The 14,209-nt window shown below is 37.8% G+C and overlaps 1 protein-coding gene across 21 annotated transcripts in view; it reads right to left on the minus strand.

The window, feature by feature from the left end:
- Positions 1-14,209, minus strand: part of rims2a (regulating synaptic membrane exocytosis 2a) — a 165,210-nt gene that overhangs the window by 46,384 nt on the left and 104,617 nt on the right. For all 21 annotated transcript variants that reach the window (XM_044117138.1, XM_044117142.1, XM_044117140.1 and 18 more), the window contains 4 exons: positions 13,457-13,525; positions 9,813-9,951; positions 6,877-6,993; positions 1,579-1,764 (listed from right to left, as the gene is read on the minus strand). In XM_044117138.1, the coding sequence (XP_043973073.1) occupies positions 1,579-1,764; positions 6,877-6,993; positions 9,813-9,951; positions 13,457-13,525 (511 nt within the window). The remainder of the gene's footprint in view (positions 1-1,578; positions 1,765-6,876; positions 6,994-9,812; positions 9,952-13,456; positions 13,526-14,209) is intronic.

The raw sequence follows: 14,209 nt of genomic DNA on the forward strand, positions 1-14,209 counted from the left end.
AAGAAAATTTAACAAACAAAAAAAAACAAAAAACCACAATGCCATCACAAGGATAACCAGCATCAGTTGATGTTAATAATGAAATCAAAGTTAAAAAAAATATTACCCTCATCACTGCTATACTCACAAGTGTATGAGCAGTGTGGCGGAAATAATAATAATAATGATAATAATAATAACAATAATAATATAAAGCAAGCTATCTAATGGGGTTAGGATTAATGTGTCTGAGGTATGTGTAAAGAAAATACAGAACATCCACAGTGCTGTTATGAAATAAAGAGGGAAAAAGTGGCCAGGTGGGGTTTAGGGATGGGGGTTACTAAGGCAACGGGTAATGGAGTGAACTGGGGTGAGGAGGGTGAGGTAAAGTAAAGCAGGGTGGCAGGGTATTATGAGAGTGTTTTTAGTTGGGAAGCAGGGTTGGTTGTTCATACAGTATGAGTTAGTCAGGAATAGGTCGGGTATGAGCTTCAGGGAACAAGTCTCTAAGGCTGCGCTGGATTTTAGCTGCACAAACATTTTAATAGAGGTTGAGCAACGCTGGAGGACGAGAAAAGAAAATCTTGGTTGATTTAAAGGGGCAGTGTTACCGAAAATTGACTTTTTTTGAGCTTTGCATCATGTTGTAATGTACTCTCATCAAAAACATACCTGTAGAATTGATTAGATTTTTTTCATGCATGATCGAGCAATCCTTTAATCTCCATGGCAACTATTCAAGCTGCACAAAACGTTTGGGTGGACCTAGCTCCGCCTTCGAGCCGCGGTTCCTCTTCCAAACTTTCATATCACAGAGCAGCTCTCCTCTGTGACTTGTTCACTCGGCTCCTTCAGACTAGCCAGCAGCAATTAGCAAACATCTGGTGGAACTTCTGTGTCTGGTGAGCTCATTATAGGAGCTACTTCTCAGTGCAACACTGGTAAAAACATTATTCAAGGGTCAATAGAGGAGTCATGTTGTGTTGACTACCTGAAGGTGCTCTGTTGGAAAAAGCAGGACTTTCTTAAAGCGATAGAGGCCCAGTTACAATTTTAAATTGCTTAGTCACATTTCTTTTAAATCATATGTGAACTGAAGGTAACGTAGTTACTCAATTGTGCTAAAGAATGACACTATGTGGCTGGAAAACGCATAACACTGCCCCTTTAAAGCTCAACTGAATGGTGTAATTTTTAAAACAAAACATTCAGCAAATTGGTAAAATCGAGTTGAAATATCAAAGTATTCTGCTGGAAAAACACAGAACACCACGGGAGATCACATGGAACTGCTGCCTGTTTAATTTCACACACTCATCCAGTCTCCTATATACAGTAAACACACACAGAACCTCACAACAAAAAATGTTCTACTACTGACATCCCAGTGTTAGTTAATCAAACTCAAGTCTGTCAATTTTTGATTAGGTGGAAAAACAGAAATCTACTTTTAAAATTTCTTTTTTTTTTTTTTTGTTTGTTTGTTTTTTTTTACCCCCTTCAGTATAGCTCCGACTCTGGAAAATGACTGCGTAGCCAAAACCTCCAGCTAGTTGCTAAGTCTGCTTTCGCTAGCCTCTCCAATCTGGATCACACCTCGTCATGGCGGGGGAGGGGGGCGCGGACCTCCCGGACGGCAGAGACGGCATCGACCTCATGAGGGAAGAGTCGTGGGGGCGTTCGGTGGAGCGCGAGCGGGACGAGAGGCGTTCTATAGTGGGCCGCTGGTCTGCCGAGCGGGACCTGCTGTGAAACTCGTGTCTATCCATGGCTCCGTGGTTCCTACAGAGGTTGTTGAGAAACAGGCAGGCACTCAGTGTGACTCCAGCTGGGCTGGCACAGAAAGCTGGATTGAAAGAAGGCATGGTGAGTAAAGAAAATGTTCGCTCCCTCTGTGTATGTTGGAGTGCAGGTTTGTACATTTATTATGACTATGAATAGTCACTAAGGTTTTTGTTTTTTTTCTTTTTTTTTAATAGGAAATTGGATCTGGAATGTGTTTTATTTTATTTTTTTATTCTTAATTTTAAAAAAAAAATACACCAACAATGAAGAACGTGTCTTCATTACATTATTTGTTTTCAATTGGAGGTTTGTATTTCTAATGTTCATATTTAACATATGCGATTTATTTATTTACCGTGCCAAGAAAATGTATAACTTTACCTGGGTAAGTATGTATAAAAAGTAAATTAATGTAAAGTAATTACATTAATGCAATGGCATTAATGTAAATTAATGAAAGTGAAAAAAAAGAACATCCTTGAAGCTAGGCAACTTTTATTGTTTCTTTTTTCATATTTGATCAAACTTGAGGGCAAGGGTGTGAGCAGCGCATACACAGGTTTGTTTGACAGCGCTGAGACCCTCCTCCTGGCTCTGATTGGTTGATTCTGACTGGGAGCGGTGTGTTTCTGCAGATGACAGCAGGGTGGAGGAGTTTGATTCTTTCACACATTATCTGTCTCATATTCTACTGTCAGGACATGGTGGCAGTTTTTACAAATCTCTAAAGAAATTATAAAAGTCACCAACTGCGACTCTAATGCTGGAGGCATTATTCAATGGGAAAATAACTTGTTTTAAATCTAATCACTTGTGGCACAATTATGATTGCTGTTGCCAAGAGGACCGGAGAGAAATACTTCGAGTCTCTTCATACAATCTAGATCATTAATAGTCCTGATTTGTTTAACATGTTTTCTTCCCCATAAGATTTAACCCTGATTTGGTCACATTTTTAGGATAATTTTCCAGCGTAAAACCCATTGACAACGCATTTTTAACCAAGACCACCAAGGTTTTTTGTTTTGTTTAATTTAACAATTTTTTTTCTGTCTTCCTGCATCATTTCAGGCATACCATATGCATCAGATTCTTTACCCCCAAAAATTCTGGTATTTCAAAGCGTTCATGACGCCGTTAGCTGTAGCCAGGTTCCAGGAGCTTTTGGAGGAGAAACACGGCGACAGCGTCACAGAGCCTCCGCATAACTTAACAGTGGACATGAGACGCTTTTATATTCAGCCTTTTGTTTCACGCTGAGCCCGCCTGGAGAGTTTAGTGATGTTAAATATTAATCTTAGCCTCACGTGACTGACGGATATGGTTCCAGTTAAAACTCCGTATGTTTATGTTTGTGACATTAGGTCAGAAAAGGATTTTTCCCTGGCACGCGTCCCAGTCGCGTGTTTTTAAGGGGTTGTTATGTGCATCGCTAATTGAGCCTGCAGGATTGATATTTTTAGCATCAAATTATGTCACTGGAATAAAAGTTTAATTCATTTTGAGGCTTTTTACCAGAAGTGTAAACACATTTGTCCATGTGAGTGTTTATATTGAGAAATTATTCGGAAACCATCAAAATGTTACTGTCAATTTTCCTAAAAATACTTTAAAAAAACAACAACAAAAAAACCAGTAATGCATGTCCAGTAGATAATGGTCTTAAAGATGTAAAATGCTTTTTGTTTGGTCAGCTAACAAGCCTCTTTTTGTAAAGGGTTTTTTTTTTTTTTTTTTTAAACATTTGCCTGCTATTTGTTCATTTTATGGTTGACTTTATGAATTCATTGTAGTCAGAAAGACCTAAACTGAAAGAACAGCCATGTTACATGACTTGCTTTTCACCTAAAGTGTGAGATGTGAAGAAAAATGTGGCGTGTAACTGCATGTAAGTTGGAATTTGCTTTCGATGCAGTTATTACTCCAAAACATTTGTGTTATAGTCATGGCACAGTGTGATGGAGGGAAAATATTGTCCTGGAAAGCTAGAAGGAAAAAGACCGTGAGGTTTCACATTTTGTTAAAGAAGCCACAGACAGTGCAGACGTGTTTCATTAACCGTTACAAAGAGGGGGGGAGAGAGAAAGGGAGTAAACTGAGAGTACGTGTGAAAGTAGTGCACAAAAGAACTTAATCACAGCCTAAAAACGGAAAATGTCATAAAGGGGTTTAGACCATGCACGTTGTTTGATACTTGAGTAGAATCTACCTGCTTTTTTATCAAAGATCCAAAAATATCAGAGTTTGACACCATTAGAACAAAACGGATCAAAATGAACCTTTATAGTCATGTTTACAGAAAACTCTGAGGGTTTGTTTGTCTCAGTTTAGTTTTCATGGTTATTAAATTGAACAGAAAAAGTTACAATCAATCAAAGTATAACCCATAATTTTGATACAAAGATTTTAAAACGAGAAATGAAACAATGTGTTCTATTTTCCTTTTCGTGTCAAAACCTCCAGCTGATGGTTGAGTTTGGCAGTTCAGTTGTCCAGTAGAGGAGATGTCCTTTCAGACTACAGCAGGTAGAAAACAGCATCTCAGTGGTTACCATGGTGACAATACATCCAGAAAACACATTTTGCCCCATTTCATTCCTCCAACCGCTGCTGGAGTCTTTTAGTTTTCTGAATATTTATGTTTCCATGTGTCGATACAGACCGCCTCAAACTCCTAACACAATTACACTGCATGGCTCAAAAAGAGCATGTGCGCAACAAAGATCAAATGTTTCTTGATGTCTATCATTTCATTTATATTGCGCAGAATATATCATACACAATTCCTATTAAAAAAATAGTCACTTTGGATATTTTTTAAATATTTCTTTTAAATCATGATTAAAAAAACAGCAAATAAATAAATAAATAAATAAATAAATAAATTTCCCACAAAGAAATCTACAAAAAAAACTCAAAACTTTTGTTGTCAAAAACAGCAACAACAAACAGATCACTTTTTTATTTTTCAGTATTTTGTAGACATTTGTTTTAATTTTTACATTAAAGTCTTGTTCTTTTTTTATTTAAAAAAATGTCAAAAACACCAGACTGTGTCCTGACTGATTTGTAAAAGCAATGACAGGTGAATTCATCTTATGAGCACTGCATGGCACATGGAGTTCCGACGAGAAGTTCACACACCGTAATCATTAGGAATAACGTCTTATTAATTTTGGACAGTTTTTAATTTATGTTTGCCAGACCATACAAACATATAAATGCAGCTCCCACTAATTTCAGCTCCATTAGCAGGTCAACTAAATGATATTTGCAGCCATCGACAAAGCCTCTGGCATAAATCTGACCAAACACTCATCAATCCTCTTGGCAGGATGGGTAAAACTGAATATACTTGGACTGGTTATCTAATTTTTTTTTTGTGCTGTTTTTTTGATATAGTCCCCACATTTTCAACAAGGTCAGGATAATTTGAGAAGCTTAACACTAGTCTGCTTAATCTATATAAAAAAAAACCCCCAAAAAAACAGTTTTGATGCATGTCCAATCATATAAGCCACAGGAACATCTGTGTCAGCCTCCACAGTGAAGCAGGTTTAGCAGCTGCCTAAGCAAACAATACAAATGCAGAAAGAAATCTTTTAATAGCCTTGAAATTTCTCCATAGTTTCCACCCTGACCTGACGGGTGTGTTTCTTGGACTTTTCAGTTTTTTATTTGTAAAAAAAAAATGTTTTATCATTTTCTTCCAACTTCACCACTGTATATCACTTTGTGTTGGTCTTTCACGTAAAATTCTTATTTTACATACAGTACAGACCAAAAGTTTGGACACACCTTCTAATTGAATTTATTTAGAAAGTGAGTCCAAACTTTTGGTCTGCACTGTATTTATGTTCAAGGGGTGTGAATACTTTTGCAAGCTGCCGAACTTCTCAGAGAACAACACAGATGGACTTCCTGATTTCCTGCGGTCACGTTGGGCAGAAGTTCTGCCCAGCAGGAATACGATTCTGGTTGGACAAAGAATCTGATCATTTTATTAGGATGGACTTTTATTAGTCCTTCCTAATAAAAGTGTTTGGATTTTGCTGAAAAGCTGCATCGGCGTTGCGATATAAACCTGTTTACATGAACTCTATCAATTGTGAGTGTAAGAGAGGTGAAACATTTAGACAAAAATCATGTCAGGGTCTCGTTAATGATTTCTCTGCAACTTGCCGAGAGACATTTTAATTCAAATTGAAATTCAGAAATACTTTTCTGATGTGGACTGAAGAGAATCCACAATAAATTGAAAACTGTACACCTGACAACTATTTTAAAAAATGTCTGACTTTTTGAATGGTGTAATGTTTTAAAAAACAAAAAAAGTAAACTCCCAAATTAGCCTGACATTCCTGCTGGTTGTGTTTATGTAGAGGCTTCTGGTCTAAAGTGTGCATACAGGATGAGCTTGACCTAAAGAAAAGCTTTAAGGAAAGTTTGTTGTATTTATACAGTAACACATCCTCATAGGCATAAAAATAGGCGACTTAAGCCACTTGAAGCCTTTCTGTAAAATAACAAATGATGTATATTCTTGACTTTCAAGTAATTTTCCATGACACTGACAATGTTCTTAGATATGCCTGGATGTCAGGACAGCATCACAGGAACAAAAAACAACAACAAAAAAGGCAAATTTAGAGCAATGTGTTTAATGATGCCAAACTTTGGTGGAGTGAAAAACCGCTGCCAATAGCACAGAAAGGACGAGACTAAAAAAAAAACTCCACACCACTGGGCTGACATCGAGTGCCGCTGTTGGCATGATGGAAAATGGACAAATAAACGACACCATCAAAAACAACAACAGTAAAGTACTGGCCAGCAGTTAACTGCACAACCAGCGAAACGCCACAGACACCAGCAGCACCACGAGTTCGGAGTCTCCACACACAGAGGCAGTTGTGTAGATGTGTTTTCACAACTGCTTGACTCCAGAGCTGTGATGACTTAAAAAAAAAAAATAAATGAAATGATATCAGATAAGATATCATTTTCAGTCATCACTCTCACAGTGACAATAAAATCATAGACGAACGAGGTACGACTCGAGGAGACCACAACATGATGCACAGATGTTGCGGTGGTACACTTCAATACCTCTGGCTGGCAAAGTTGGAGGAGTAGGCGCCCTCTGAATAGGCACGGGTCATCCGAGTGGAACGCAGTAACCTGACTGCTTCCTCTCTGCAGATTGGGTACACGCCGTGGTTGCGGCTGGCAAAAAAATACGGTATAAAATAAGCGTTCAATTTAGCTTTTCCCTCCCCCCTTCGACGCACACAGCTGGTAATATCATACATTACTTCTGGATTTCCATTAGAGGCATCAGTCAAAAACTGCAGGTTTATCCGTTTACACGGATAGAGAATCAAACGTATCTCTGCTGGGGAACCCCCTCTACTGGACAAAACGCCACTGGTGCGCTTTCATAACTTTCGTTTGTACTGACGATGGCGTGTGGGAAAACATCCTGTAGTGCGAGTGTCAAATCTGAAACAACCAAATAAAAGCAGAAGGCACCTCAAGGGTTCTGGGTGGAGAACTAAGAGAGGATGTGTCGAGATGAGGCTTCATGCAAACTCAGACAAAAGTATACCTGAGGTCCCTTTGAGGATCGTCAGCAGGCTGAGTGTGTCTGGTTCGAGGTAAGGTGAGAAAATGGCTGCAGACACATGGAGGGAGGAGAGAAGACAGAGATGGATCGGATATGGTGAGGAGGACGAGGAGAGACGACGAAGAAGACAGAAGGAAAGAGGAAAGGACGTTTGGAAGACAGAAAGAAAAATCATGGGCGGAAAGACAGAGCTGAGGAGCAAAGATTTCCCAAAGATGGAATTTGAAGACCATAGAAATGGGCTTAGTAGATGTAGCCTACGTATATTTTTGTTTTCAAAGGTGGATAAAAACTTAAAGAAAGTTGAGGGAGGGAAGGACAGAGAAGAGTCCTACAAATTAGAAGGAGCTAACACTACTTAAGGCTGCAGTAGAGAGTTTCCATCTAAATACCAGTGATATGCTAGTGATAGTCTCCATCACTAGCAAAGCAGCAGCACACAGGCAGTCCTGAAAAAAACCTTAAAACTTAGGCTGAAAGTTTGAACAAGCACACCTTACAGGCCCCTCCCCCTTTATCTCCGATACGCTACAGCTCCTCTCCCCACAGCAGAGCCCGCAGAGAACTCGACTTATCAGGAGATTTCATGTAAAGTTAGCTTACGCTAGTCGTTAGCTTGATAGTCTCCATCACTAGCAAAGCAGCAGCACACAGGCAGTCCTGAGTTTGAACGTGTTGAACGTGACTGAGATGTTCCTCCTGGCTCTGATTGGTTGTTTCTGACCGAGAGCGGCAAATGGCGGCTCGATTTTCTGCACAGATCTTCTGCCTCATTCTACTGTCAGGTCATGGTCGCAGTTTTAGCAAAAAGTTACCAACCGTAGCTTTGACACACCAGTTCTATAAAAGGAGTAGGCAGGGCGGCACACTTCAAAGACATGAACTGGTCATGGCAGTTCACCCACCGTAAGACGTAAGGTTGGCCAGCAGGTAGGAGAGTGTACAAAGAAAACGGTTTTGTTTTGAAACCAAAAATGTTGCAGTTCGTTGACTTTTGTCAAAGGATGGGTCCGCTCTGAAGAAGTCTGCTTCTCCTTGAAGCCACGTTGTAGAACAGTCACTTCAGCTTCAGAACACCAAAAAGCAAGAATTAAAAGTAAAAGGACATACATTTGAAAAAAAAATAAATAAATCTTGTAAAAAAAACCTGAAAAATTCTGTCAGGGTATCCTTCCTTTAATAGTGTAGGTGCTCTGACTGAGACACCGCCAAATTCAGCGTGACTCATTTTCAGTGTCATTTTCAACAGTTTGAAATAAATTACCAGATGCTGTTAATTAAAGCAGATGGAGTACACTCAAGGAAATGCTCTCCCAGACAATTTAGATAAGTGCATTTTCTGTATCAGACACTGATTTAGGCTGAGCCTTTGAAAAAACAAATAAAGTTGATTGGCCGGGGGGGGAAAGTAGCTGCAGCCTGGCGGTGCCAAGGCCGTGATTGGACTCTTGGATGGACATTTTCCGACCCAACAAAAAAAATAAAAAAATTAAAAGACGAACAGAATAACTGCTGGGGGGGGATAACTAATAACTTTCCCTTGATGGCATCTTTTATAAAGAGGGTGAAATACATGTCAGCACTACATAGTTTACTCAGCATTTACTGCAAATGATCACAGCGAAGAATGAGATAAAAAATTGCATTCAAGTAGAGGGAAAAATGCCTCATAGGCAAATTGAAATCATAAAAAAAAGCAAAAAATATACATTTTTGGAAAAATTTTGTCAACTCTGTTCAACGGTGAAGCAAACCTTTAGGTTTTTTTGAGGCTAGGAGGGGGCAGGGGGGAAGCAGGAGCAACTATTTATTTTAAACAACCCAGAATATTCATATCTACGGAAGAAGATAAGGGTCACTGAAAAGTTTTTTTTTTAAAATCACTTTTTTCTCAGAATTCTAATTTTGATTTCAGAAGATTAAAATCAGAGTTCTCTTTTTTCCAGTGGCCTTGACTTTTTATTTCAGTATTCTGACTTAAATCTTTTGTCTTTTTCAGTCGCCCCAGTCCTCTTCCGCACACATATATGTAAAGACGTGTGTCCTTGGAAACTATGAAAAGTCAGTATTCCATTCAATGTTAGTCTTCTCTTACGAAGAATGCATTAAGATGTCTGAGTTGGTTAGTAGACATCATTCACATCACAGATTGTCCCCTACTGTCCAGTAAGCATCTTATTGATTTTAAAAATGTCACTTTGAATTGCGCAGGCACAGCGGTGTAGAGACAGAGCAGTGCTTAGAAAGGTGAGTCAAATAGGTGACTTGTACCTTCCTATACCTGAAAAATTACTCCTGAAAATGTTCAAGACACAAAATAAGAATGTAAAATAGTTCAAAGTAACACATATTTGACTCCAAAGCAAACCTTCAACTTTTTTCTTTTTTTTTTTCCTCCAGTTTAATGATCTCTGGTTACCTGGAGGGTGGGGGGACGCTGGGAGAGCGCGACCGGGCCCGGTTTATGTCCGCCGACCGAGAGCAGTGGTTAGACGACATCATCTGCTCCGGGACGGACAGCGTGGAGCTCCGGAAGTCTCTTCCATTTGGCCGATAATCTGGAAAAAACAAAAAACATATAGCCGGAGGTACAGAGGGGTGATAAATGGATCCCCACCAGTTCAGCAAAACTTTTAGAGCAATACTTAAATACACACACTCCACAAAAACACTAAATCTTAAGAGAGTATTTTTACTCTAGTTTCTACAGCAAATATCTCAGTACACCTGACTTGTGACTTTTTATTTTTGTGTTTTTACGATGTAAAGAACTTTGAACTGTCTTGTTGTGTCCTAAACAACTAAACATGACTGATTTACTGACTTGAAATAAAACAAAACTAACATACAAGTAAGTTTTCAGCAAGATACAGCACCTTGTTTTAAGTTTAAAAAAAAATTATTAATTGATATTGACAAATGTATTAGTTCCAGATTATTTCATTTATGACAAGTCATTTTTCTCATGTCATAAGTGAAATAATCTCCCAGTGGAATTATATTTTTTCATCAATATTAAGGAATTGTTAACTTAAAACAAGCTCCTATTTCTTGCTGGAAAGTTACTTCTAAGTTTGTTTTGTCATGTTTCAAGTCCACTAAGATTTCGGCACCAGAAACTGGAAGAAAAATACTTTGTAAGATTTTGTGCTTTTCCAGCGCATTACGTTTTCATCTATTTAATCTGAACATTCACGATAAACGATCGTGAAATCAAACCGATGTGCTATCATAAGTCAGAAGAAGCCAAACTAAAAGCCATGTTGCAACGGCTCCAACTTCTTTGTTCTCCGAATGTCGAGTTGCTTTTATTCCAAGAATGAAAGTGCTACCTTTCAATAAAAGTGCATATTATCTGCTGTGTTAACATTGTTCATTAAACATGAAAATAGCCTTTTAAAAATCCGAAACATTATAATGATTTTTTTTTTTCTTTTCTTTTCCGCTAGACCGCTTAGTCCATTCAGGCTGAAAGAGTTCATTAACTAATAATCAGACGTGGTTAGAAGCCGTGGTTAAGGTCAATGCGTAGCTCTATTAAACCTGATTTGTATTCAGCAGAGTGTGTAGCACATTAAATTAAGTTAAATCAAATCTTAAATCAAAAGTTATAAAAGCAGGAAAGATTTTACATCACTAAAGGAATTGATTTCAAGCAATTTAGACTAATTGTTTTAGTGATATGGAGATATAGACGGCTAAATAATTGCTTTACATTTAATGACTTTTAAATGTAAAATAATTGATTTATCCAGGTTGCAAATTAATTACATTTATTCTATATATAACAATGAGGCAATGTCTTCATTTTATTTTTTATTTTGTGCAAAACGGAAAACATTTGAATCGAAGACTCGAAGTCTGCAGCAGCAGCAGCAGCAGCAGCAGGATGCTTAACGATAAAATCTTTTCTTCCTGTTGACATGCAGCTTCGTGCAGGAGAGCAGGACGTCAGAACAAAAGACTGAAACCTTTGCTGACGGTTGGTAGGATTTAACGGGAAGAACGAGCCGAGTCTGTGCAGAAGTAGGACACTGGGCTTCAGGTTGGAGCAAAGAAAAATGTTTGCAGATACAGTACAGACCAAACGTTTGGACAATTGAGTCCAATTAGAAGGTGTGTCCAAACGTTTGGTCTGTACTGTATAAGAAAAAAAACAGTCATGCTAGAAATCAGCAAATCTAAATAAGAGAGTAGATGTCAACAATTGATCGAATTAGTCATGATGAATCTATTTTTGGAATAACTGTCAACAAATTTAGTAAGTGAATAATTGCTAACTGGAGTATTACAGACTCTGATGAAGGACGTTTGCTGGAAGAGCAACACAGTCGGAGCAGTAATAAAGCCAAAACTGGACATTGAATATTTACATTTTGCATTTAGGATAAAGAAAAAATATCTTAGTCTGTCAAGATGTTCTGTCCAGAACTCCTCAAGTAGCAGGAGAAACTTCTAATAAACTAATAAAACTTCAGATTTATTAGTTTTTCTGTCAATTATTAATCGGTTAATCCAAAAAGAAAAAAAGAAAATAATAATCAGCCAATCAGCCAAACACTGTATTGGTGCTAAGTCAAGTTAGCTTGATGCTAACTTGATGCATCAAGCATGAGGGTTGAACTTTTTACATGTTGACGTTAGACGTATTTCTTTAGCACCATTTGCTACAAATGACCAAGTGTTCACAAAAGGAATGACGTTTTTGGAATGTAGGCAATGTATTACGTTATCAAATAAGTAATTGCATTATTTGTGTCTTTATGCATTTTAAGGCTACAAAATTAAGTATGCGCTAAAAGGAAAAATTTGCAGAATTTTTCTTAACAGAGTAAAGGTCAGACTAGTCGATAGAATAATCTATGGAATACAGTTGTGAGCTGCAGCCCCAGATATTAGCAAACATTGTATTTATCAAGATCTGCTCCATAGAAAGTGCCACGAAATTGAAATAATTTCCTGAAAACTGACATGAAAGTACAGCTGGACTCTCACATGGACACTCCATTCATTTCCCTGAGGCCTTTACTTCACGTCTTCCTCACATATTCTCTGTCTCTGCCCATTTCCTGTCTGGTGACTGTCAATAAAGCGCCAAACAAATCCCCGAAAGATGAGGCTCATCAGAAGCTTTTCTTGCGATTTCCAATAAAAAAACTCTTTTTTTTTTCTCTTTAGTGTGTTAATTTTAAAAGAAGGTGCAAAAATGTGTCCAGACATTGCAAACAGGAAATACAGGTATGTATCTACACCAATGAAAGGAATCGTCTACATTTTAAATTTACATTTTTACTTTCTTATATATATATATATATATATATATATATATATATATATATATATATATATATATATATATATATATATATATATATATATATATATATATATATATATATATATATATATATATATATGTATGAATGTTTAAAATGTTATGATTTTTGGGGGGGAGGTAAAATTGAAGCATGTGTGTCTTTAGTGTTTCTGTGATGTCCTGGCTGGTAGCAATGCTGCGTCTGGTTTCCTGCAGGAAACGGGCAGCAGAGTTCCTCGCTCTGCTTCTGCTGACGGGCTGCAGCTTTTTATCCTTCTAAGATACGAATACACTGAAAAAAGAAAACAGGTGATCCTACTAAAAAAATATATATATTATATATTATTTGTTTCAAAATTAAATTTATTCAAGTACATGTATTAGGTTTATTAAGTTGTCGTGTCAAACAAATGCAAATAGATTCAATTTCAGAAACGTAATTTGATAACATGTAACTATTTAACTATTTTTTTTTTTAAGTTGGAGCTCCATTCTCTTTTTTTCAGTGTAGAGACTGTAAATATGGTCCAGGTTTAATGGTCACCAGAGTATTATGTGCACCAGAATTTCCCCACAATATTATGATATTTCTATTTTATACTAGTTCGATTGAAAGTATAAATATTATTCAATGACACAATAAACCTCAGAAAATTAGACCGCTCCTCCAAACTGGCTCCCTCCATCTCAGGCTTGACGTGTTGTTCTTGAACTGATTTACAATTAAAGGTGGCCTAGCTACCTACCTGTTACAACACCGACTCCATCTTCACAATCATAGTCTGATATCTCGCTGTCACTTATCCTCTGGGATCCTTCAGAACACAGACACAGACAGAAAAGGTTAGAAGACACAAAAAGGGTTCACTCACAGTAGACGAAACTGCATTTTATCTAGTCAGGCCTCTGTGGCAGGTGGAAGCAGCTCTGCTGTAAATCTGAAACACTTCACCTCCAGACCTCCATCACCTTCAAGAGAGGATTCATCTGACCGAACTCACATGACCTCACCGGGTGGGCAGAAACAGCGGAGCTCTGCTGCTGGTTTTCGGAAACCATCTGACCTACATGCACGTTTTGCAAGCGGGTGAAGGCAGTTCTCGCTATGATCGTCATTCAAATACGGTACAAAGATGGAGAAGTTGGTTCTTATTTATTGAATCCCAGCTTTAACCTCAGGTCAAGTCAAAGTTTATGTCTATAGTGCGTTTAAAAAAACAACAGAATGGGTTTTGAGGAAAGATCTAGAAATGTCTCCACAGTGGATTCCTGAGCCCTAAAGCTCTGGCTGCAACATCATCCTAGTCAAATTAGTTTTCAACTGTAAAACAAAAGAGTTTGGAAATCCTTTAAATTTACAAATGCAGTAAAAATAATTTGTTTTCAACAAGTGTCTTTTGACAAATTTGCATAATTTGCTGAATTTTTGCCTGACTTTTTAGAAATTTCTCCTCTTGCCTTCCTCACATTACGAGCAGAAACCTCGCTCTCTTGTTCCC

The sequence above is a fragment of the Gambusia affinis genome, linkage group LG05 (assembly GCF_019740435.1).
Source record: "Gambusia affinis linkage group LG05, SWU_Gaff_1.0, whole genome shotgun sequence".
In the NCBI taxonomy this organism is placed as follows: domain Eukaryota; kingdom Metazoa; phylum Chordata; class Actinopteri; order Cyprinodontiformes; family Poeciliidae; genus Gambusia; species Gambusia affinis.